The sequence below is a fragment of the Mya arenaria genome, chromosome 11 (genome assembly GCF_026914265.1).
Source record: "Mya arenaria isolate MELC-2E11 chromosome 11, ASM2691426v1".
Taxonomy (NCBI): Eukaryota; Metazoa; Mollusca; class Bivalvia; order Myida; family Myidae; genus Mya; species Mya arenaria.
In genome coordinates, this window is record NC_069132.1 from 8,215,279 (window position 1) to 8,238,793 (window position 23,515).

At 34.4% G+C, this 23,515-nt stretch overlaps 3 protein-coding genes across 3 annotated transcripts; 1 reads left to right on the top strand and 2 right to left on the bottom strand.

Annotated features, from left to right (window-relative positions):
• Positions 1-1,857: 1,857 nt before the first annotated feature.
• LOC128208169 (protein FAM89A-like) lies at positions 1,858-5,204 on the bottom strand. The gene is made up of 2 exons (XM_052911586.1): positions 4,781-5,204; positions 1,858-4,329 (listed from the first exon to the last, which is right to left on the bottom strand). The coding sequence occupies exons 1-2, from the start codon at positions 5,081-5,083 to the stop codon at positions 4,033-4,035; spliced, it is 600 nt and encodes a 199-aa protein (XP_052767546.1). The 5' UTR covers positions 5,084-5,204; the 3' UTR covers positions 1,858-4,032.
• LOC128208167 (adenylate kinase 7-like) lies at positions 5,195-13,747 on the top strand. The gene is made up of 16 exons (XM_052911583.1): positions 5,195-5,352; positions 5,690-5,866; positions 6,482-6,590; positions 6,710-6,804; positions 7,076-7,186; positions 8,163-8,246; positions 8,553-8,638; positions 8,991-9,081; positions 9,451-9,528; positions 9,872-10,021; positions 10,958-11,086; positions 11,335-11,575; positions 11,835-12,098; positions 12,308-12,528; positions 13,041-13,199; positions 13,507-13,747. Exons 1-16 carry the CDS (start codon positions 5,260-5,262, stop codon positions 13,543-13,545), a joined length of 2,127 nt encoding a protein of 708 aa, XP_052767543.1. The 5' UTR covers positions 5,195-5,259; the 3' UTR covers positions 13,546-13,747.
• A 1,640-nt stretch (positions 13,748-15,387) lies between these two features.
• On the bottom strand, positions 15,388-23,471 carry LOC128208168 (dynein axonemal assembly factor 10-like). Its single transcript, XM_052911585.1, has 8 exons — positions 23,199-23,471; positions 20,329-20,429; positions 19,806-19,936; positions 18,966-19,067; positions 18,331-18,446; positions 17,961-18,095; positions 17,411-17,508; positions 15,388-16,066 (listed from the first exon to the last, which is right to left on the bottom strand). Exons 1-8 carry the CDS (start codon positions 23,370-23,372, stop codon positions 15,859-15,861), a joined length of 1,065 nt encoding a protein of 354 aa, XP_052767545.1. The 5' UTR covers positions 23,373-23,471; the 3' UTR covers positions 15,388-15,858.
• Positions 23,472-23,515: the final 44 nt, after the last annotated feature.

The following is a 23,515-nucleotide window of genomic DNA, read 5'->3' on the forward strand; positions in this document are numbered from 1 at the left end:
TCCTAAACCGCTTGGACAATTTTGATGAAACTTCATAGGAATGATCCTTGGTTGGTGCTTTTTCAAAATTGTTCAAAAAAATTAATTCCATGCAGAACTCTGGTTGCCATGGCAACCTGAAGGAAAATATAGGCTGTCGTGTCCGCGCTGTGACTTTCTCTTATATGGACAGATTTTAAAATGACTTGCCATATGTTTTCGACATACCAAGACAACGTGTCGTGTGCAAGACCCATGTCCCTACCTCTAAGGTGAAAGATACACTAAGTGTTTATTCACAATGGAATGCTGAATATGAGGACATAAAGAGTGTTGGCTGTCATTTAGTAAGATTGGGTTTTTTTTCTGTGCTCAGAGGCAATTTAATATAACTTGCAATATGTATTTGACACATAAAGGCAAGATCAACTTTTTATGTACTTGTTCATAGATCAATGTCACATTGCGGGGCATTTGTCACATACTTTGACAGCTCTTGTTCAATATTCTTTGAGAAACAAGCTATATTAATAACAAAGGTTAAACTCTTTTACTCAGGTGAGCGATTTAGGGCCATCATGGCCCTCTTGTTTAAATGTACTGGACAAGGTTCATTATCTTGTGCCTAATAGTGGTGATGAACTTAACATAAGTTTGTTTTGTTTTTTGGTGACTTGGACATGCTGACCCTATTTAAAAAAAAGAATTTAAAAATCCAACAACACGAATAGTTAACCCTTTGTGCTTGAAAAAAGTGAAATTCAGTAATCAGTCTAATTTTTTTCATTGTCAATAATGCCAGATGCTTTATAAAAAATTGCAGTCATTCCAGTGTTCCTACTTTTGAAAAGGCATTCCATTTTTTTTCTTCTACTTGTTAAAACTAATTACCTGGTATGCTTATTTTTTTGTGAAAATGCTGATTCATTAATCAGTCTTTGTTTTTTCAGTGATCACCTTCAATGCAAGACCAAAGTGGCGCATATAAGTAAATTGAAACAGTGCTGGCCTGATGGTTGTAAACATTTTAATTTCAACCTTGCTTTTATTAAGGGTTTGATGAAATAGGTACAATACATTAAAAAATGTGTTTTGCTGTATAATAATCTTCAACTGATGTACAAAATTTCTGACTTTCCAACTTTTTGTCGAAACTCTTGCCCAAGTGTCACAAAAGTGGACAATAAACGTATCTTGAAATGAATATAGAGGACTTAGAAACAATTTTAAAATGGATCAAGCCCCTTTACGCTGCCTTGTGCAGGGCATGGCTCCCACATACTCAACAGACTCTGTCTATTTTTTAGGATTGACAATTATCATACATTATTACCCCTGTAAAAGCTCAATAGTTTTCCATGCACTTTTCTGGTACTTTATGAGCTGTAAAAATTTACTTTGACATCTTTGGTCAATTAATTTATAACTTTTAATTTGGCTTGTCCAGACTTAACTTGGTCATGCATTGGCAAATTTTAGAATGACTTGGCACACATGTTGAATTGTTCACCAAAGAAGATTGAAGGTTTGTCATTTAGATCACAGCATACAAGAGTTTTTGTGTTCATTCAAAATACTTTAACCTAGGCCAACCTAGGCCATCACTGAATAGTAAGTTACTTATTACTCAATCTTTATGAACCTAGGCTAGAGTGTTTCTGGGCAGGTTTTTTTATTTTTTAGAAAAAGGGCCACTTGTTCTTACTGTTCACACATCATCTTGACAATGAAATAAGTCTTATATGCTGAGGCCAAAATTTCAGACTGTTTTTCTCTGAGCAGTCAATAATCCGAATACTCTCATTATGTGAACATAAATGCTCAATTCTACCCTGACACACAAGGTACAGAGTCACTAGTTCGAAAATGACAAACACAAACAAATCTAACATTTAATATCAAAATTCATACAAAAGGCACTTTATGGTCCACTAACATCTAGGTGCACGGATGGTGCACAGATCACAACAAAATGTATTCGTTGATAACTTGCTGGTATATATTCAAACTAAAGAAACAATTAAATATAATTCTGCTAAATACTTTCAAAATATAAAAATAGGCATATATCATATAACACAATGTTCCCACTTACTTTAAATTAGTTTAGTCAAGTTTGGTCAAAGATTTTAAAAACAATAAATGTAATACATGTATGATTAAATAATATCAGTGAGTGACTGAGTGTCATGGCTAACAACAGAAAATGTTAGGTCTTCTTAACAACAGTGCATTGTATAATTCTTTTCTCTTATTTCATACTGGCCTCTAAATCTGTTCTATTGAATAATGCTTAAAACAAATTACCTCCCTTGTATGCATTTGCAATGTATTACTGTTAGGTAGGGAAGAAATTGAGTCATCACAGTCTACCATCTTTGGCTACAACACTACATGAATATATATTGTACATGTAATAGAATACTTGTTTACATCTACAAAAGGAGCAGTATGCCACAATAAAAATATTTGCATTTTATATTTTTTACAACGACTGATAAATAATCCAAACAAGTGGCTTTATATGTATACTAGTACAAGTGGCTTTATATGTATACTAGTACAACATGTAGGAGGATAAATACAGATACAGAGGTCAATTAACTTAAGGTATAAAAATGTGTATTGTATTCCTTTTCATGTCAAGAATTGACATTTTTCACTCCAGCTTTAAGTTAAAATATGTAATTTAATACTTATGGAATATAGATTGATAAAGCAAAACCTTACAACATATACTTTTTAAAACATTTAAGTTTCTGAACAACTCGTTTGGAGACATATTTCAGCCTGCATAATATAATTATGGCACTCTTGAACATGAAAACATGTGTCCATTTTGAGGCAACAAAAAACGTGCCACAGGTGGGTATCATATCAACAATCTCTTTGGTGTAAAGTGGACATCTTAATGCCCCATGGTGGACATCATAATGACCCATGGTGGACATCTTAATGACCCATATTTATTTGGGGTCAAGTATCTACCATATACCAATTACTAAACTAAACCTTGTAATAATTGCTCTGATTATTTCCAACTGAGCACCACCATTTACTACATGTACATAAAAATGTGTTTTATAATTAAACAATAGTGTACTGTGAAACAATACATAAATCTCTGTAAATAATTGTGAACACAGCAAACATAGTCAGACAGATGTAAATATGATTATCAGGTGGTGTTGCTTCAGATATAAGAACTCTTCCCCTTGTCATCAAGCTGTTATAAGATTCATTTTGGATCAAGTGTTTTTTTATTAACTGTACCCTTCTAAAAATGAAAGAACCAGAAACTAACATGTACATGCATGCCATGAATCCAATGACAATTAGTACATTCAGTGCAACCAAGATTGTTCATGCATGTATGAAAAGTGTCTGTAACAGATTGTCAAATACTTCTGTTTTCATATAACTAAAGGATACTTTGAAGGCAAAACAAATGATAATTAAATTAAATTTCTATTAAATTTTCTATAAGACTACATGTTACATGTATACAAATTGGCACATGTTTTATCTGTTCGAAATAGAATTTGGCATATTGTGCAAGAACCATTTAATGTCAGGTTTGTTAAAATGAAAACATAAAGATATGTCATCAATATACAATTAAAACTTTAACATAAAATGCAATAATAGAACACAAAACCCTGATATATGAATGACTCAGATCTAAAATAAAATTATAGTTAAGACAATTCATATAAATGCATTTGACTCTGATCATCTGATATTATAAATATAAAAATGATAAATATCACTGCCATATATTCCAAAGAGAAAACAACGATCTCTAGGAAGACGAAATTGGAAAGTCAAAATTGACTGCATAAACAACATTGGAAGTAATTTTACTTAAATACCATAACGTAAAATTGAACATCGACTCCTCAAAGATAAACATTGGTATGCTAAACATTTTTATACATATGTAAAACTAGCACAACACTCACCACAACCTTTATCTAGGACAATATCGAGATTATATAAATAAGGATAATTAACGATATCAATTTAAAAGTATCGTTGTTAACTAGAAAAACATTAGAATTCTGTCTCTGCTCGCACCTTCAGCTCTTCTATCTGCTGTATGAGGCTTGTTGTGCTGCCCTGGAGGGATTCGATCAGCGATGGGTTGGACTGCAATATGAAATCCTCTCCCAGGTCTTCACATGAGTCGATACTTGTGATAGAACAGGCCCTGCTACTTAGGCCACCCCAGGAGTACTCTGAACCTATATCAGAGTACTGTTCCTGCATAACCACCTTATACTCCTGTATGGCTTCATGAAGGTTCCATAGCTGGTAAAGTAGAGTGACATCTAGCTTACGTAGGCCTTGCTGAAATGCAAAATAAAAGTATAACTTAGTATTCATATTTGCTTCACAAAACATAAGGGTCCCAAAGAACATTTAACAACTGGATATTGCCAAGTTGTACACACCATACGTCAGACAAAATTGTCTGTGTAGAAGTCCAAATATATTAATTAATTCAAGGATAATTCTATTTTGTCAATGTGACCTAAAAGTGTCAAGCCTTTACCATGTAGACATCAGGTAAAATTTCCACTAAAATGGCTGGCTCAAAATGTTAGTGTACACTGATATTATAAAAGCTGGCAAGTCTCTGTTGTTTGTCTTAACAACTATTTCATTTATTAAGTCTTACAGTTATTTAAATTTTATACTATAATTACTGTACCAATTATTCTGTGTTTAATAATATACATATCAATATGAATTTATATCTCAAATAGTGTGAATTTTACCATACAGTATGTGCACTTGCCATTTCCATTTTAAGCCGATGAAGAGCGTTGTTTAACTTGGAAAATGGTGTTTCCGTAAAATTTGGTGATGCTTCATCCGTAACTAAAACATCATCATTGTTATGACTTCTCTCTCGAAGATCTCTGGGGCAAATATTTTCATCTACATTGCTGACATTGTTTTTATTGACACCTTCAACATTTAAGGAGTGGCAAGTTCCCTCTTGTATATCCCCTAGACTGCTTTCTGAGACAGTTCTTTGCACCTGTATTAAACCGCCAAAGCATTGCGGCAACGGAGGCAGACCATGTATTTGAGACATTACGGTTCAAATGCACAATCTAGCATTTGGTAAAACTTTTAAAAGTTTTTTCATTTGTCAGCCATTTTGATTTTGACAGTTCATGCGTCTCTTGACATTGAGCAAAGTCCGGTAGAATTCGGTATAAATACGGAACGACACGAACCGCTTAGCAACGGCTCATGTAAACAACAAAAATGGCGAGCACACAGGACGATGGAGATAAACCAAAGAGCAAGCGCCTTTTTGTTAACCAGGTTGACCAATTCCAGGGCAAAAATTTAGCGAAGGTATGTTTTACACAAAATCTCTTTCGATTACATAGTATTTTTAGTTTCTATTAAAGTTACAATTGATGTTATTTTTCTGTCATATGATTTCGCGACTATTGCATTCTACTTGTTTGTTATTTTTTCACAAATATCTTAACGCATGTACAGTTTCATAGCTAAACAGACAAGTTATCTGATTATTCAATTCTGTAAAGTTTAACATTGAATGATTCATATGATTTGGTTAAAAAAAGGTTTTGCCAAACTGCGATAGAACTTAGAATTCTTTTTTTTTCCATTTACTGATTACGACCTCCACAATAGACATAGTAATTCATTCTAATAAATAAAACAGTATCTGTCACGATGCGCGGTTGGAGCATCTCTTGAAGAGCCAGAGGAAGAAGACGATGCCAAGTCGACTGATAGCTTCATCCCCCCACCTAAAGAAGGCTGCTATGAGATAGTTGGCACAACCAAAGAGAGGGGACAAAATGCTGTAAAACCAGAATGTGTTAAGGAGTTAGTTAATGTAAGTTCATGTAGCCAAAAATCAACTTAAGATTGGATTGCAAATTTGATTTCTATTATGTAATTTTTAAACATACAAAATAGGTTTAATTAAATGTTGCAAAAGTATCGGTCACTTTCTGATGTTTTGTAAATATTTTTCTATCAAATAAATTTAATCATATAGGTAATACAGTCCAAAAAAAAACAAATTGGAAGGTGACCCTGGGTTGACATAAACAATGTAAACATGTTTGTTACATGTATGCAACTGCAAATAAATCATACGTTTTAATATCATAGTCATTAAATAGTATAACTAAAATATGATTGGATATTTTTTTTTCATTCCAATTGATGTTCACAAAGTCTTAATTTCTTGGTAAATGGGTCACACAGCAAATATAGGAAATTGATTTAGTTTAGTGCAGGGAATCAGTCTAGTTTTATTTATCAGAGAAATAAAAACAAATCATGCTTGTACAAACACTTCACTCTGCAGGAAGAGCTAAACTTGGAGACCTTTCATCAGATTGCATTTGGGACCTAGGGTCAAGATCACTGTTACTTAAAATAGGAAAACAGTTGTAACTGATAAACTGTAATTGACCATAGGAACAACACTGTTTTGTTTTAGTTTGAAAACAAAGACCAGCTGTATGAGTATCTGGTAGAGTGTGATGTGATTGTGTATGACATTACCGCTGACCCGGACCAGATAGATGAAGCTGTTTGGGCAGTCTCAGGTAAATATACAATCATACTTCATGTGTTTGTGTAAGGTCCATTGAAATCATCATGCCTTTGCAATTATCTTGACTTAGTTCTTTGTAAAATAATCATTGCATTAAACACTGCTTTTCAGAGCTCCACTCTGACCTTGATAAGATAGAGAAGCCAAAAATGTTTATACTCATCTCCTCCGTCATGACCTGGGCCAAGAGCAAACCTCTGGATCCTGTAAGTATTTTTGAGACTGGATTATTAAACTCCTACTATAAAAAATAACCTGTCTTTATCAGATAAAATAATTTGAAACATTTTGATCAGCCCTTATGATTATATAAGATGATCATTGAAAGTTTTAAATTTATGCTTTGTCTCAGAGATTTAAAATAATCAATATGACATTTATCATTTTCATTAAATCAATGGAATGATTTTGGTCAATTATGCTTATATTTGACAATAACATATTTAACTGTTAACACCAACATGTGAACCTCTGCAGGATGATCCAGAGATTCCGTTCACAGAGGATGACTATCGCCGCAGGAAACCACACCCCAACTTCAAGGAACACATCAGTGCAGAAAAGACTGTCATCAAGATGGGGAAAACTGTAAGCAATTTATGTTTGAATTTAAGAATGTAAATTAGAAAATGTTAAAATCTAAATTAGAATTATATTGATGACCAGTGTTCTGCCTTGTTGTTGAAAAAAATCTTACTTATAGTTACAAAATGTAGATTTAATAATATTGTGATTGGCTGTATATTAATTTCTTATTTTGTGAAATGATTGAAACTTTAAATGATGTATTATAAATAATAAGTCAAGATGCTAACACTGCTCTAATTGCTGAAGGATGGTCGTAGTAGTGAAATGTCCTCACCTGGCCCTGTGATGGCATCCTCTCCTGTAAGGCAGACAGACTTGTTAATGTTGTACCCTATGTGTCCACTTAACTGTTTTCAGCACTGGAATGACCTATCATAGCATGTTGTGATTCTGCACAGTTTTTGTGCTCCATGTAAATAACTGATGTGTACAAGTAAAATTGTTTTTGACTTGCCAGTTTGTAGATCACAAAGCATGTTGGTCTTTGCTGTATATGACTTATTTATTGATAATTTTATTTCACAGTTATATTAACTTTTTATCAGATATCTTAGTTGTTTTCAAGTATATTTTCTTCATTTTTTTCCATCTTCTAGTAATAGACTCTTCAGTGTTTTTAGCTCACCTGAGAACAAAGTGCTCAGTCTGAGCTGTTGTGATAGGGCGATTGTCAGTTCTCCGTCTGTTGTCAGTATTTTCCCTCAAACAACCTCAAATCAAACTTAGCAGGATTTGGTCAGAATGTGTATATGCATAATATATCGGACAAATTCAAGCTCTGTAGCTATTAATCACTGTAGTCACACAAGAGTTATTGCCTTTAAATTGTAGAAATGTCTAGAGCACCATTTAAGTTTTACTCAGATGAGTGATATAGGGCCATCTTGGCCATCTTATTCTAGAAAAAAATGTCAGATTTTATATGTGTTCATAATGCTGTAAACCAGTTTCTGAAGATGCTTGATAATCTTTTCAGAACAAGAATAAGCTGGTGACCTACGTTGTGGCCTCAGGTTTGACATATGGAGCGGAAGAGGAAATTTTCCACTACCTCTTCAAGGTATTTCCCACTCTTACATTTATTGACTTTTTTTTTAAAAATAAGCTGAAATAAGACTGGTTAAAAAATGTGACAAGTCTGATTTGAAGTCTTAAATTATTTCTTCATGTTCATTTTAGCAATTGTCAAGCCCTGATGAGAAGCCTTTACTCTCAACATTCTATGGCATCATGACACACTCTGTCCTGTTGTAGCATGCACAAGAAAAGGTGTTATATTCTTCTGAAAGATTTGCAACTAACTTTAACTTTTTTGAACCAAATCAATTCCTTATTCATAATTTCCAATGTTGTTATTGTTTTTCAGTCGGCATGGCACAATGCACCGGAGCTGCTGTGTTTTGGTAATGGAAGGAATGTTGTTCCCACCATTCACATTAAGGACCTCGCAGGGTACGATCCATTCCCTATCAGTTGTTGTTGTTATTATATATAAGATAAATGATTAAGTATTAAAGATCAATTGACCAGTTTGCAGTTAACATCAAACAATCTGCTGTCACAATTCATGACTTTTATTTGTTATTAATTAGTAGCACATAGCTGCATAACAGTACTTTAAATAGCCAATTGAGTTCTTGGAAAAAAACAACCTCAGCTTGATTGCTGTGTGATCTTTGCCTTGGCAACTTTTAGATAATCTCAACTCTGCAATAAAGTGTGATATGATTTATTTATTTATTTAAATGCAACATGGTTTTATCACTGCAGTAAAGTGATCTGATGTATTTATTCATCACTGCAGGGTCATACAGAACATTGCTGACAGCCGACCAAAAGTTCGCTACCTGATTGCAAAAGATGATTCCAACAATACATTGGAGGAACTTGTTAAGGTATCTACTATTTAGTATATATTTCAAACAATTCTATTTGTCTTATAAACATGAACAGTTTTGGCTAAAGCTTTTTCAGTTTTTCAGCATTTGCATCTAAATACGTATACTTTCAGCACCTAAATTTGTTATGCATTATCTGTTACATGTAACGCTTTGAAGAAGTCTGGGCAGACTTTAATAATCTTCAAATTCATATCGGAATATAGTGTGCTTCATTGCGTTAAAATTGCGAATTCGGTCATTGTATTCTAGACAGCAATTATTTTAAACATAATGAAACATAATGAAAATGAAATTGAATCCTAAATAGATGAAACTTTTTTATCTTGTATGTATATGGCTATTTATTGATATATATTCCTTCAGGCTGTTAGTAGCAACCTTGGAACTGGGAAGGTGAAGGACATCACTAAAGAAGAGGCCCTACTTAACAAGGAGATTGAGGTAAATACACACATGTATGGGGTATAGAGTGAATATCTTCATGCATGGTTGTCATGTTATTTCAAAATTTTAAACATTCAAAGTCACTATTTTTTCGAAGTCCTACTTGATTGTAAAGTTTGATTGCTGTTCAAAATAATTTTTGATTTAGAAAGAAAAATATTAATAAAAAGTAACAATATAAAGTGAAGTACTGGTAAGCTCTGAAAAAAGCATGTTGAAAGGCAAATGTAAAATCATTTTGAAATCCTTTCTTCTTATTACATACAAAGGATGAAAAATGACACTCATGTAAAATTCTTAGGGTAAAGGCATATTTAGTTTATTGTTGTATGCATTGCAGCAAAGTGACTTTGACATGTTGCTGGTGGACCTACGTATGGACGCCGTGAACGTAAAGGAGAACATGCGTATCAGCTGGGTGTCAGAGGCAGGCATGATGGAAAATATTTCTGCCATCATCAAGGAGTACAAGGATACACGGAACCTTCATGTTAGCATACTGACACTCAATAGTCCAACTCCAGCCCAGTTTCAATCAAGGGCTGAAGTTGGAGCTTTGAGTATTATTTATATTAAAATATGCAAATTTCCATTTTTTGACTAAGATTTTATCGAAAGTGTTCTTGATAACTACATTCTCTGAAATGAACACATATCCAATCTTTACTAAACTTATTTACATTGTTATGGGCATAATATCTCGACTGAGTTCAATCTAAAGCCAAACTTGAGCTTGACCCGTGAATTGTCATAATTTGACAGAATTCACTTTAACTGCTTTCTGATGGTACTTTCTTTACTACAATAAGTTACACTGTTTAAGGGCATAACAACTCAAACAAGTTTGATCAACAGCCATATCTCACCATTCAATCTGGAGTTATGGCCCTTAAGTTGTCAATATTTGACCAAATTCAATTTGAATCCAGTCAGTCCAGTCATACTGAAGCATTTCTTAGCCAATCCTAAACATGTGGGGTGATAATGGTAATTGGTATGAAATCTCAATTGTTTTGATAAACAAGCACATCACATTTCTAATTCGAGTTACAGTCCATGAATTGTCAAAACTTCACCAAATCCCATGTGTCAATTTCAGTAGGCAAACCCTTCATTTAGGACCATGATTCGACTATATCCCTTGACTGAGCAATGCTTAATTTACATGAATGACATATCAAAGATTTAGCAACTATATTTCAAATGTTTTGAGTAAAAACATATGCCTTCGCTTTTGCATGTACAATCTTGCCACTAGGTTTGGTTCAACAATGATGGGCGCTCCTGACCGGTGAAATGTCTGATTCCATAATTCCAGTTTAAGACAATTTTAAACATAAAATAGATTTGTTGGTCTATAAATTTATCTTGATTAAGCTAATATTATTTCTGCAGTAGAATCATAGCATCCTATTTATGTTTTCAGCCCCTGCGTGTGTGTATCATAGGCCCACCAGCGGTCGGAAAGACCACAACCATCAACCAGCTGTGCGAGCACTACAAGCTGCACCACATCAAGCTGAAGGACGTCATTGATGAGGCCATGGAAAACCTGGTAAAGCATTTCTACTTCATAAATAAGAACGTTCAAAATCAGTCAAAAACGGCTTAATGCTATTACATTTGTGATATGGTAGTAACTACTAGTAACAATGGATGTCACCCTCTCACCAAACTGTAAAATACTCTTGTAGAGTTTCTCTAACTGGTTTAAATATAAGACACTAGCACTGTTTTTCAGCAAAAACTAATTGATTAAAGAATCACAGAGAATTACATGTATACTTATATATTTGACTTTAGACAACGACTGCCCGTCGTGCTGACTCTGAGGACCAGGAAGAGGATGAGGGGAAAGCCCAGGATGCCCAGGAGCTGCTGGACACCATCAATGAGGGCATGAAGGAGAACAACAACCGTGTCGAGGACCAGTATGTCCTCCGCTTCATGCGTGACAAGCTCTTGTCCATGCCATGTCAAAACCAGGGTTTTATTCTGGATGGCTTCCCCAAAACCATGGATCAGGCCAAGGAGCTCTTCCAGGGTAATGGAAACTACAGTGGCATTTTTTGTATAAATTGTCATATTCAAGTTTCAGTAACAACATAGCACATTATATCTTATCGGACATAAAAGGAATGATGATTAATTTTCAATGTTTTGATTTTTACAATTCTTAATACATAAAATCTATTAAGCTTAATTATTATTCTGTACTGAACATTTTGTTTTGTGGAAACACCTAATGATCATTGCAGGTAAATAAGTAAAATAAGTATAAAATAATGACATTTCTTTTACAGCTGAGGATGATGACGAGCCGGAGGAAGCAGCCAAGGGAGGCAGCTTCAACAAGCTCATTATGCCTGAGTTTATTGTCTCCCTTGAGGCTACAGATGAGTTCCTCAAGAACCGAATTATGAACCTGCCAGAGAGCCAGGTGGTGGACACTCACAACACGGAGGAAGGACTTGTCCGTAGACTAGAGGCTTACAGGTCCATCAACACCGAGGATGAGACCATCCTCAACTACTTTGATGAGCTGGAGTTCCACCCAATTAGAATTGGTAAGATGAATTTCAAGATTCAATGCTTGTTATTTATTACTACTAGGTGGTAAATATTCCCTGAATCAATTAATCTGCCTATTAGTTAAGGATTCCATTACCTTGAAACCATCCACATGTCATATAAAGCATGATACTTTTAGCATTTAATTAAAGTTAATAAAGATACTTGAATAAATGATGGTCTGTACATGTTCAATCCTATTCAGATGTCACAAAGGACTTATCTCCTATGATGAAGGTGACAGTTGGGAAGCTAAAGGCTCATATTGGAAAGGCCCGCAACTATGGTCCGACTCTGGAGGAGCTTGAGCAGCAGCGTCGGGCTGCGGAGGAGGAACTCCAGCGACTTGAACAGCAGGCACGCCTGGAACGTGAGAGACAGGAGGCTGAGGAGGCTGCTGAGAGGAAGAAACGCCAGGAGGAATGGGTACGTGGAGAAGCAAGTGTATTCAAAAAGTTTCAAATATTAACACATCCTGTTGTTCTTTTTGTGGCTACCACCTGTTGGTACATTTAACCCTGCATAGTTTCACCTGTATAGTTCAGCTCCTGATACAAAACACTGAAACTGCCATTAGAACTATATGGATATTGATAGTCTTTGTAACAATTCAGCAAAAAACAGGGTCCACGAAAGGCAATTAGTTCATAATTTTGTTTCCAATATTCTAGGTCTAGATTCTTGCAAAATAATCATATCAGTTTACACATTCAATGAAATGTGTAAAATACAGGGTCAATACACCTTGTATTGTTAAATAGTTTAATTACAAGATCTCCTTAACTGCCCTAAGCAGATGAACTAAATGCAGCAAAATTGCTATGCTGTTTCTGATGAAGAATATATTGAGCTAAATGTAAATGTTATTTGTAACATAAGCTTAATTGTTCATCTGTCTCATAAACACCTCAACAAACCTGTTGTTTCTCCGTGTGCAGACCCAGCAGTTGAATGACGTGAAACGTGAAGAGTATGAGAAGTTGGAGGCAGAGTCCATCCCGCTGAGGAACTATCTGATGAAACATGTGATGCCCACACTCACACAGGGGCTCATCCAGTGCTGCAAGGTCCGACCTGATGACGCCATTGATTACCTGGTGAGTTGTTTCATCTTGATGTCTTTTTTTATCCTTCATAATCTTTAAAAGTATTGGGGGGTTTTGTTATGTGGAAAAATCTTGTTTAGTCCAACAAGGCATAAAAATATGATTTTAGACTAGTATCAAATTATTCCAAAGGTGTTCTAGGGTAACAACATTTGTTTTGGGGTGCAACCTTACATTGATTTTCAGGAAAACACAGAAATTTATAGGAAATAATTCAAGTTACAGCTTTGAGCTAGTCTCCATAAATTTCACTGTGTAAAAGTCTCAAAACTAATGACAATAATGTTTATGTTTTCAGGCAGAGTACCTGTTCCAGCAGAACCCGCAGGTCGACTGATAATTATTGATAATGAATATTACATGGACTTAACATTTATATTCTCTCATCCATGGATGTGTTACTGTGATAAAGCTGTTTTTTGTGAATGATTAATTTCAGTATTTATGTCTAAATATCTATGTATCTAATGCATTTCAGTAGAACATGTGAGAATGCCTTTTTGTTTATTTAATGTGTAATAAAATTTGTTATAAGGAAATTCTGTCTCATTTTGCTAGTTCAAATCAATAATCAGTGTCATAGATAAAAACATTTTCATTGACAGTTCATTGAAAACCCTTAAAATACTCCATTCACCATTTAAGGTAGCACACCCCTAATGGGCACCATTTCCAACTATGACCAGCTTGATAATTTCTTAATGTGTATCAATTCCTGGATTCAAAAACAAAATTTAAAAGAAATTTTTCTTTAAATAATAATTTTATTTAAATTTGAATTACCCTACCCCCATTTCAGAATTGTCGATAAAAACGACATCACCCGAGAGACAAGAAAAATCCTTAAAATTATTTTATTTATTTTTCAACATTTTGATAATAATATGGTATCAGAGTAACAAGAAATATATTTGCTTTCAAAAATAATACATAATTGATCACATCACCAACAAATACAATCATACTGTACTGAAATAGCCATATGGTATTTCAATTTTAACATCCAGTTTTGACCGTGTAAAATTGGAACATCAATGTTTAAAAGCAAAATTAACAAGTTCTAGAAATACTCATGACCTGTCCTTTATTAATGATTATCTTTAATCTTTTGGGAAAATTATGCCAAAAAATCAAAATGTTTTACCGTCTCATTTGAAATAAAAAGTTTGTAATTCCCAACCACCTATTTCAGCCGTGCCTGCAAGTTATAAAACCTTCACAGAAGCTAATATTTATGTGTAGAAATGTATTTAACTACTTTTTAATGAAAATACAATATGAACTTCTGTAAAAAATGTTAGCTAATGAAAACAAAGAAGAAATAAATAAAAAAATATTTGTGCTTCTGGCTTGATTCGAACCACTACCTTGAAACCCTAAAAAGATTTGTAGTCCTATGCTTAACAACATAGGCTCAAGCATTAAAATTGAAGAGTTTCATTAGGGGTGTGCTACCTTAATTAGGATGTATGGTAACCTAACAGACTATTGGTTATGAATGATAGCCAATTATCTGAAGAGAAAGCCAATTATTTGTAGAGAAGGTACATTAATGACCTAAATATTTTAACATACTAGATATAATGTTCCTAGGGGATATTGCTGAAAGATAATGCAAAAATCAGCCATTTCATGTTTAACTACAATAGAAACTACAAGCCCAATAACTAGTATCTGTATATATTTTTAGCCATCTCATTTTCATTTTCATTGAATTGTGAATAATAAGTAATGTGACCCATTCATTGACTCATTAATAGGTCTAGAATTGAACTGCAAGACTCGACAAGACTGCAACCCTTGAACTGGTATTGTGACCTTGAACTGGTATTGTGACCTTGAACTGGTATTGTGACCTCTACCTTGTTGACTTGGCTTAAAATGCATGTCACCATTACCAACAAAACTGAAACCCTTGGACTGGTATTGTGACCTTGGTGTCAAACTCTCACCAAACTGTGAAACACTCTTGTAGGGTTTCTCTAACTGGTTTTAATATCAGACACCAGAACTGTTTTTCCACAAAGACCAATCAATTAATTTAAGAACCACAGAGAATTACATGTATACTTGTATATTTGACTTTTTTGCAGTATTTTATTGACAAGCACTGGATCTCCCAATGGCCTTATACCTACAAACTGCATCAAACTTCGGAAGAATAAAAGATCAACTAAAATATGTTTTATCTTTATAGGATTTAATTTTACAACCATGAACACAATAAATAATAACTTTGCAGAACTCCTGCAAATTTTTTTTTACATTGCAACATAATTATGTACATAAACATCAAACATTTTTTTCATAAAAATAATGACTATTTGACGAATAATAATACCCAATGCATGGGAAATCTCTTTGATGACAAACATGAAATCAGGCACACATAATTATATATAATCTGACATGTCAATGCTGACTTTGGATTTTGGAATGTAATAAACACAAGAATATTCTATCAAAATGGTACTCATATCACACATAATATGCAGAGCTCAGATCTTTAATCATGGTCCGTACATAGCCTAAATCAAGGCATAATAGTTTGTTTTAAGACCATTTAAGAATTCTTGACAGATGCACCATATTGTTTTCACAGATTCTACTCATTCCCAGATTTTGTCCTTCTGAAGCCTTTGTATCCACCTCATATGGACTTGAGCCGCGTGACTACAAGAACTCGGAGCATCTGGTCGAAGGACGTGCAAACACAAAGCCCTTCCTTGTCGGGGCTCCAGTCGAAGGAGCTGATTGGCTGGGTGGAGAGTACTGTGTTCTGCACAAGCTGTAACGTTCCCGCCACACCCATCTCAACCTCATCATTGTCCTTGGCTACACGGCTAGCTGGGTAGTTACTGTAGGAAAGAACGAGATGATTAGTTTAATTTACATCATTACATATATATACTAGTAATACAATTTGTCATTTGACTGTTCGTAAGAGATTTTTAATAAAATACTTGTTATTCCCCACTTAACATATTATCATTATTCCAGTATATGGTATTGCTTAAATTACAAAACTTTATGTGAACAAGTCTTAAGAACTCACAGATAGTTACAGAGAGTTCATTCTACTGCTAATGATCACATGAGCAGACTTATTATAGGGACGATATCATTAGAATACTTAGCCAATTTTATCACAACTTTTTATTTATTGGGAATGGAAAATCCAAATGGAAATTCTGCATTTAAGAACTTTATATTAGGAGTGTGCAATATCTGAGATGTACATGTATAAAAATAACTGAAACACAGGATGTGCTAAGAGCCCCCAATGATAGCATATTTGACAGGGGGAGCAACTGGAAGTTGATCGTGATAAATATGCAAACATGGGCCATGCAGTAAAATGTTGCTCTTAAACCATAAACATTTTGTTTGAGATATTTCAATTTGTACTGAATTATAAATAAAGTTTCTTCTTTTCAATATCTCTTGTGTGAAGAATAATCAAGGGGATTTGATCATCAATAAAAATGCATGTTTAAAAGTATGGTTAAAAAATTCTTGCATTGTGTACAAGTTCACATTGCCATCTTGCCCAAGCACTTAAAGAAACATTTATATAGTTATTTTTAAACTTGATAAATATCAAGGGAGTTAACTAGTTATATAAATGGGTACAAATATATTTCCATTAGCTTATTTTAAATATTCACACAACATATCTTATACAACATATTTGTTTGTCAAGAGAGGTAATTTATAAACAAAAGAACAGTTACTTTTCTTTTTTTCTTACAAGTCTCTTCTGCAATTAACCAGTCTTTAATTTCAGTTCACTTTTTTCACAAAAAGTAATGCACCAGTCAATTGTAACCACGGCCCCCCCAGGTCCGGGGTTATACCGGGGAAAAGGGTCATGTTTTCACCTTCCGCGGTGGTTTTGTCTTAGCGCCAAATTTAGCGGAGATTGGGCCTTATATAGAGTCTCTGGGGTGCAGGGGTATTTGGCTGGGGTTTTACCTTCAGATCGTCTTGCAGGGCAGGGATTTTACCGGGGGTTGGCTGGACCGAAAGTCAAAGTCCCCGCTATTGCCCAGACCTGGGGGTGCCGTGGTTACAATTGACTGGTGCATTACTTTTTGTGAAAAAAGTGAACTAAAATTAAAGACAGACAGAAAGTCAATGATTACTACTGGGCTCCTGCAAATATTCTGTGGTGTCCTGGCTATGTGTAACATGAAACTTACTATTTCCACAAGTTCACTGTGCCATTTCCTCCACAAGTCATGAACACATCTCTATTCTGTGGAAGGTGCTTTGCCTGCCAGACCGTGGATTTGTGGGCCTGAAAAATCATGGCATTTTTGCAATCAGTATTAGAAAACTTCTATAATACTTTAATGGAAACTACTAGGGCATGTCTGAGAGACAAATAACTGACAGAGGTAAAAGAAGACAAATATAGTTCTAATCATTGGTTACTAACAGAATGGGAATATACATTTACTACTGGCTTTCTTGCAATAGCAATTTAAAGCAACAATTGAAATGGTCGGTTGAAGTGAAACCAATGCAAACTTTACTTGCATGGATGCTTTTAAAGGATTTATGCAACATTGCTGTTGGCATCAAATGGTTTCTTTTATGTATAAAGACAAGCAACAGGCCATAGATCTAACACTTGATTTTAAATTCACTCGAGAGATCGGGGCAGAGCCACAATAATTAGCTCATTTGCAAAGAGTGGAATGAATTAAAAATATAGCATAATTCACAGAGATGTGATTTTTAAAGTACCTTTTCAGTGACAGAAGCAAACCCTTTTGTTGGATGCTGTGTTCTGGTGTCATATACATGGAACTTTGACTCAAGGGTGGTAGCTACCAGTTTGTTCATGTTGATGTCTTTACGGTCAAACTCCATATGACATACCTTCAAACATCAAAACAATGTTAATACCCATTATCAGTTTCCAAACTTAAAGGAAGAACAAAAACAAATATAACATATTATGGATGGTTTAAAAAAATATATATTCAGTTAAAAAGTGTTAACTGTAAATGAATAGATAATATATATTTTTACAAGGAATGTTATACCATTGACAAATCTATTTAATGTTATAAGAAATGTGTATTGTGAAAGAAATGTGTTCTAGTGATCATACCCCGTTTTTGACATTGGTTTCCCACCGGAGAGACATGGTTTTCAGATCAAACAGCTTGATGTCCCCGTTGTCATAGCCAGCACACACACACCGCTCATGCGGGGTATAGGCATTGCCTGGTAATAACACAGAAATATGGAAGAACATGAAAACATGTATAATTGACATTTATCAACAATTCAATATTATTAAAGTGCTTTACACTTGTTTTGGAAACGGTCTCATGTGCATTTAAGAATACATCTTCATGTAGAACTACTGTTTTATGAATTCACTTGTATGGCTGAATTGGTTAATTACCATCACACTTACATGGAAATGTATTTTGAGAATCTTGGGATCCAGATTACTATACCGAACAATTCCAAAATTACTACTTAAACATGATAAACAACATCTTAAGTGAATTTAGGTTTAAAAAAAACACATGAAAAAAGTACACAAAATATTGTTATTCTGTCTTTATTTTGCAAACCAACAAACATTTGGGCAAACTCAAATGGTAAATCTGATAATAGACAGTAAAATTGTTGTCTACTGTAGTTGCTTTGTGTTATATTGATAATTAAAGGAGGAATAATATTGTTAATTAACAATTCTTTAAATTTAAATGTGAAATAATGAGTTTTTTTTACCAAAGGCAACAGTCCAGCAGTCTCTCTTGGTTTCACCCTCCCCCGGCTCCATGGTGGCTACAGGGTCATTCTTCTGCCGGGGGTCCCAAACCTTTACACTGCCTGTAAAGATTGTTATAGGGAATGTAGGTAAGTATCATAATTTGCACTGAGAAAAAGCTAGGACAAAGTACAATAACTTAATGTTAATTGGAAAAAAGAAAAATACAAATGTACATAATATTGTGTTGATTTTCTTTTTAACAACAGCTTACACATTGTGTGTGATAAATTATGTCATATATGCTACGTCGGAAGGCAACATTTAGCCTAAAATGAAGACATGAATCAAAGATAATTTTGCTTTTACAACACCATTTTAAATTAAACAAAGGGCAGTGTATGCCGCTTAAAGAACCCCACATTTGTTTTATTACTGAAATTTGATAAAGTCATTAGTTTCATCAAACACTTTGACAAACCGGTTTACAAAATAATGTTTTGACAGTGCTCTGTCAGACGGCCGTATTGTGAAAGTTTTGTCGAAGTGTTTAAAAAAACTAAACACTCAATCAAACTCCTGTAATAGACAGAAGGCATGGCCATGGTAAGCGGCATAGACTGCACTATGTTTCATTTAAAATGGTGAAGAAATAGTGAAGTTATCTTTGTTTAAAGTATTTTTTCAAATCAAAATATTGCATTTAGACGAAGCGTTTATGGTGCAATTTATCATGTGGTATACACACACTGTAACATAGGCTTAAGATTTCTTATATACATACAGTTGGCCTTTCTGGTTTTTGTTTGGTTTAAAATATACAAATTCCTTGAAAATTATAGCACAGTTTCAAGTCTCACCATCTCTGCTGCCTGTGACAATCTCTGGGGCTCCCTCCCCAATCCCCAGGCCCCCCACACCGTCTATACAGTTTATGATCTCACTGTGGCCCTTTACAGAGTATACTGGCACCTCCAGAGCTTCAAGGTTCCTAGAAAGATCAGTCAAGCAATATTGTAAATAGCAGAAAAAGATAAATTTGACATATATATACATCATGAAATATGAATGATTGATAATCAAATATGTGTCTGAGTGTTAAGCAAGTTATGCCACTGAGTTGGTGTAGGACCAGTAACAATCATACTCCCAGGGTTGGCATGTAAATGCACAAAACTTTGCAATTTTTGTTACAAATAATTACAAGATCATTATAACATGTATTGTCTCTTTGTTTAAAATTAAAATAGAGCACTTCAGAATTATGGGTTCGAGCCCCACATCGGGCGCACATTAGAAGCCTTGCCCTTAAAATTGTGCATCTGTCGAGACAATTTCATGACTTACAGTATGAGCTATGTCTAACACATACAATGTACTTACCATATTGCCATCTTTCCATCAAAGTCACCTGTTGCGAGGAATCTTTGTTGAAGACTTGAAGCTCCAAATGTTCCACATTTAAAAGCTTTAGATTTCTCTGCCTAAAAAACAAAAACAGATCCAGTACAAAGATATAAGCACTACAGATAATACTGGTTGATTTTAAAGCAGTGTTAAAAAACAAACTGAAAAAAAAAAAAAAAATACAATGTATATGTATTATTCATCGACACTCAACTATGATATAGATGAATATCAAATCAATCTCATAAAACAAGAGTAAATACAGATAGAGAAAATCTGGCCATTGATCTGACTTGTTTACCACTTACACTCACAGGTAAACAGACCTAGGGCAGTCCTTGATGTTCAGCAAATAGACTAGCCAAACTATCTTCAGGACTTTTGAATATGATTTAGTCTGAGCCAAATGATTTTTGGCACATAGGTATAAAATGCCATTTCCTTTTTATTTATTTAGATAAAAAAAATCAAGATGTTCTGTAAAGGTCTTAATTAATATTAATGAGCCGCTTCTCATGATATTCATGAATAAGCAATATTCAACTGAAAAAAATGGTCTGGGGTTGCTAGGTATAAAACAAGAGCCGTCGTAAGACAGCGCGCTCGACTACACCGCTTTGTCTTAGAATACAATAACGATGTAATAATACCAAGTTTGGTCTCTTTATGTCAAACCTTACTAAAACTATTTGATACATAAGGTGACTTTGATGCTGCCCTTCCACCAGCCCGCCCAAACAATGACGCAAGTCATTCAAATAACTTGATTTCCCATTATGAAAATGTGGTTAAGAATATACAAATATACCTTTCAAAGGAAATAAAAAAAAATAATAAAAAAATCAAGGGCCATAATTTGTATTTAGGCTTAAAAAGGAGTTATGTTTCTTGTTGTAAGATGGTCGTAAATAATTTTGAATTTTATTAAGTGCATTTAATGAACGGTATAGAAGTTTTTTTATTAAAATCCCAACTTGCCCTAAAACTTTAACCTGCCCTAAAACTTTAACCTAAGTCAATCAGGGGCCATAACTTGTACTTAGGATAATATGGAGTTATGAAACCTCATTGTGTGATGGTCCTGAACAACTGTGTGAAGTATTAAGTCAATTGAACAAAGGATATAGAAGTTATTAATAAATATTCCAACTTGCCCTAAAACTTTAACCTAAGTTCAATAGTCAATCAGGGGCCATAATCTGTGTTAAGAATGATATGGAGTTACAGTACACTCCACGCGGAACTACCACTTTCCTCGGTGACTCGGAGGCGTTTTTAATTTATCGCGGATTTCCGCCGAGTACGCAACCTTTTTCCTCGCTAAATTTCGCCGAGTTGCACCGAGTCAATCATTTTCTATGGAGGGTTTTATTGCCGGTAGCGCCGGTGATCGTATCGATTTATTGACCTAATCGCGGAACTCCGCGTGTTGTGCATAGCTACTACAGTACATTGCTTCTGTTAAAACAGTATTAAATAATTAAATAATTAATTTTTCAAAGTACAGTAAGTTTCTTTTTAACAACAATTATCGAAAATTTCCATATCAATTTTCATCAGCATCGTCAAACAACTGTTGTTTTTCACATTATGTAATTAAAAGATATACCATAGCGTGCGTTTGTGTTTGTCATTGTTATCTTTCTCTTACTATATTAAGGTGTTGAGAACTTAAATTAGATTGGAGTAATGAAGGTGTTGAGAACTTTGTAAGTGTGAATATTTTTCGGTCTTTTTTCCTAATTTGCATTTTACCTGACTTATTAATTTATCCGTAGTTATCAATGGTTCTAAACTTATTTATTACGCATATAAGTGTAAATCCTTTATCAAGTTAATTAAAATCCCATTCAACACCATTTTATACATGCATTGAAATGAATAACACATTCTATCGGCTTCAGATCAAACAGTCACTCTGTGTGACGTCACATAACTCACATTTTTACCCACGAGGATCTCATGGAGAGCATGTATATTGTTATGCAGGATTAATGAGTCTGAGTGGTGTTTTCGAATGTAACTGGAGTATTGCATTTCCAACTTTAATTCATCACATTAATTAGTTACCTATATCATTGAATGTGTTGACTTTTATTGATGATTCAATAAGTATAACTGTACATAATTGCTTCTCACAGTCTATAAGTGTGGTATAAGTTAAGCAAAATAAATTATTTTTATACACAATTACGGGTTTTGCAAAAATTATCAAATAAATTAAACAAAATTAGATATAGTGGGAGATTCTTATCGGTTTGCCTCCGAGTTTCGCGGTGTTTTTACCTCCGAGTAACGCGGCGATTGTAATTATACGGCCCACTGATCAGCCTCGGTGTGTGAACGAGTAAAAACGCCGAGGAAAGAGGATTATGATCAATTGGATGTCGTGTCCGCGATGAATGAAATCCGCCGAGGAAAACGGAAAATGGTAGTTCCGCGTGGAGTGTACTGTATCTAACCTCATCATGTGATGGCCCTGAACAACTGCGTGAAGTATTAAGTCAATTGAATGTTGGGTATTGGACTTATAAGTAAAAATCCCAACTTGCCCTAAAACTTTAACAGGACGCCGATGCCGACGCTGGGGCGAGAAGTATAGCCCACCTATTCTTCGAATAGTCGAGCTAAAAAGTATATTCATAGACCCAATCGTATATACATAATTTTGTAATATAACAAAAAATTACAAGGCCCGGTGTGTAACAGTAACACTATATGTCTGTAGACCAAAGTGATTTTACAAGCTTTAGACAGTGCCTTTCAGATTGTTCAGAGGATCCGAGCTCAATATATCTCATTATATGATTATGTGCAGAAGAATACGGATGGAAAATAATGGTTACCTCTTTGACGAGGCTGACATCTCCATGTGAAACTTCATAAATCTGTAGAGCTCCTGTCCCTCTGGCATAATTCCCTAGCACAACGAACTTCGCACTGCATGGAATCCATTTAGTGTCAAATATCGTGTAGTTCATTGATTTCTGTGCATGTAAAATTATTTGTGGCTTATCCATTTTTATGATAATTCAAGTTTTCTTTCTAAAAATGTGAAAAGTAGACGAATTTTCGAGAACTTAACCTGGCAACACGACAACAAGCTGAAACAAATCCGACACCGGTTAGTTTACGTTTGTCAGAAAGGTTTTGATTGGCCGAT

What these genes read in the sequence shown, in the direction of transcription:
- LOC128208169 (XM_052911586.1), bottom strand. Translation starts at nt 5,083, where the DNA reads ATGTCTCAAATACATGGTCTGCCTCCGTTGCCGCAATGCTTTGGCGGT. An exon ending in ATCGGCTTAAAATGGAAATG is followed by an intron (nt 4,330 to 4,780) that starts GCAAGTGCACAT and finishes TTTGCATTTCAG; the next exon opens with CAAGGCCTACGTAAGCTAGA.
- LOC128208167 (XM_052911583.1), top strand. Translation starts at nt 5,260, where the DNA reads ATGGCGAGCACACAGGACGATGGAGATAAACCAAAGAGCAAGCGCCTT. An exon ending in CATTGGAGGAACTTGTTAAG is followed by an intron (nt 9,082 to 9,450) that starts GTATCTACTATT and finishes ATATTCCTTCAG; the next exon opens with GCTGTTAGTAGCAACCTTGG. An exon ending in GGCCAAGGAGCTCTTCCAGG is followed by an intron (nt 11,576 to 11,834) that starts GTAATGGAAACT and finishes TTTCTTTTACAG; the next exon opens with CTGAGGATGATGACGAGCCG.
- LOC128208168 (XM_052911585.1), bottom strand. Translation starts at nt 23,372, where the DNA reads ATGGATAAGCCACAAATAATTTTACATGCACAGAAATCAATGAACTAC. An exon ending in ATGTCAGCCTCGTCAAAGAG is followed by an intron (nt 20,430 to 23,198) that starts GTAACCATTATT and finishes TTTGTTTTTTAG; the next exon opens with GCAGAGAAATCTAAAGCTTT. An exon ending in TGTCACAGGCAGCAGAGATG is followed by an intron (nt 19,068 to 19,805) that starts GTGAGACTTGAA and finishes CAATCTTTACAG; the next exon opens with GCAGTGTAAAGGTTTGGGAC.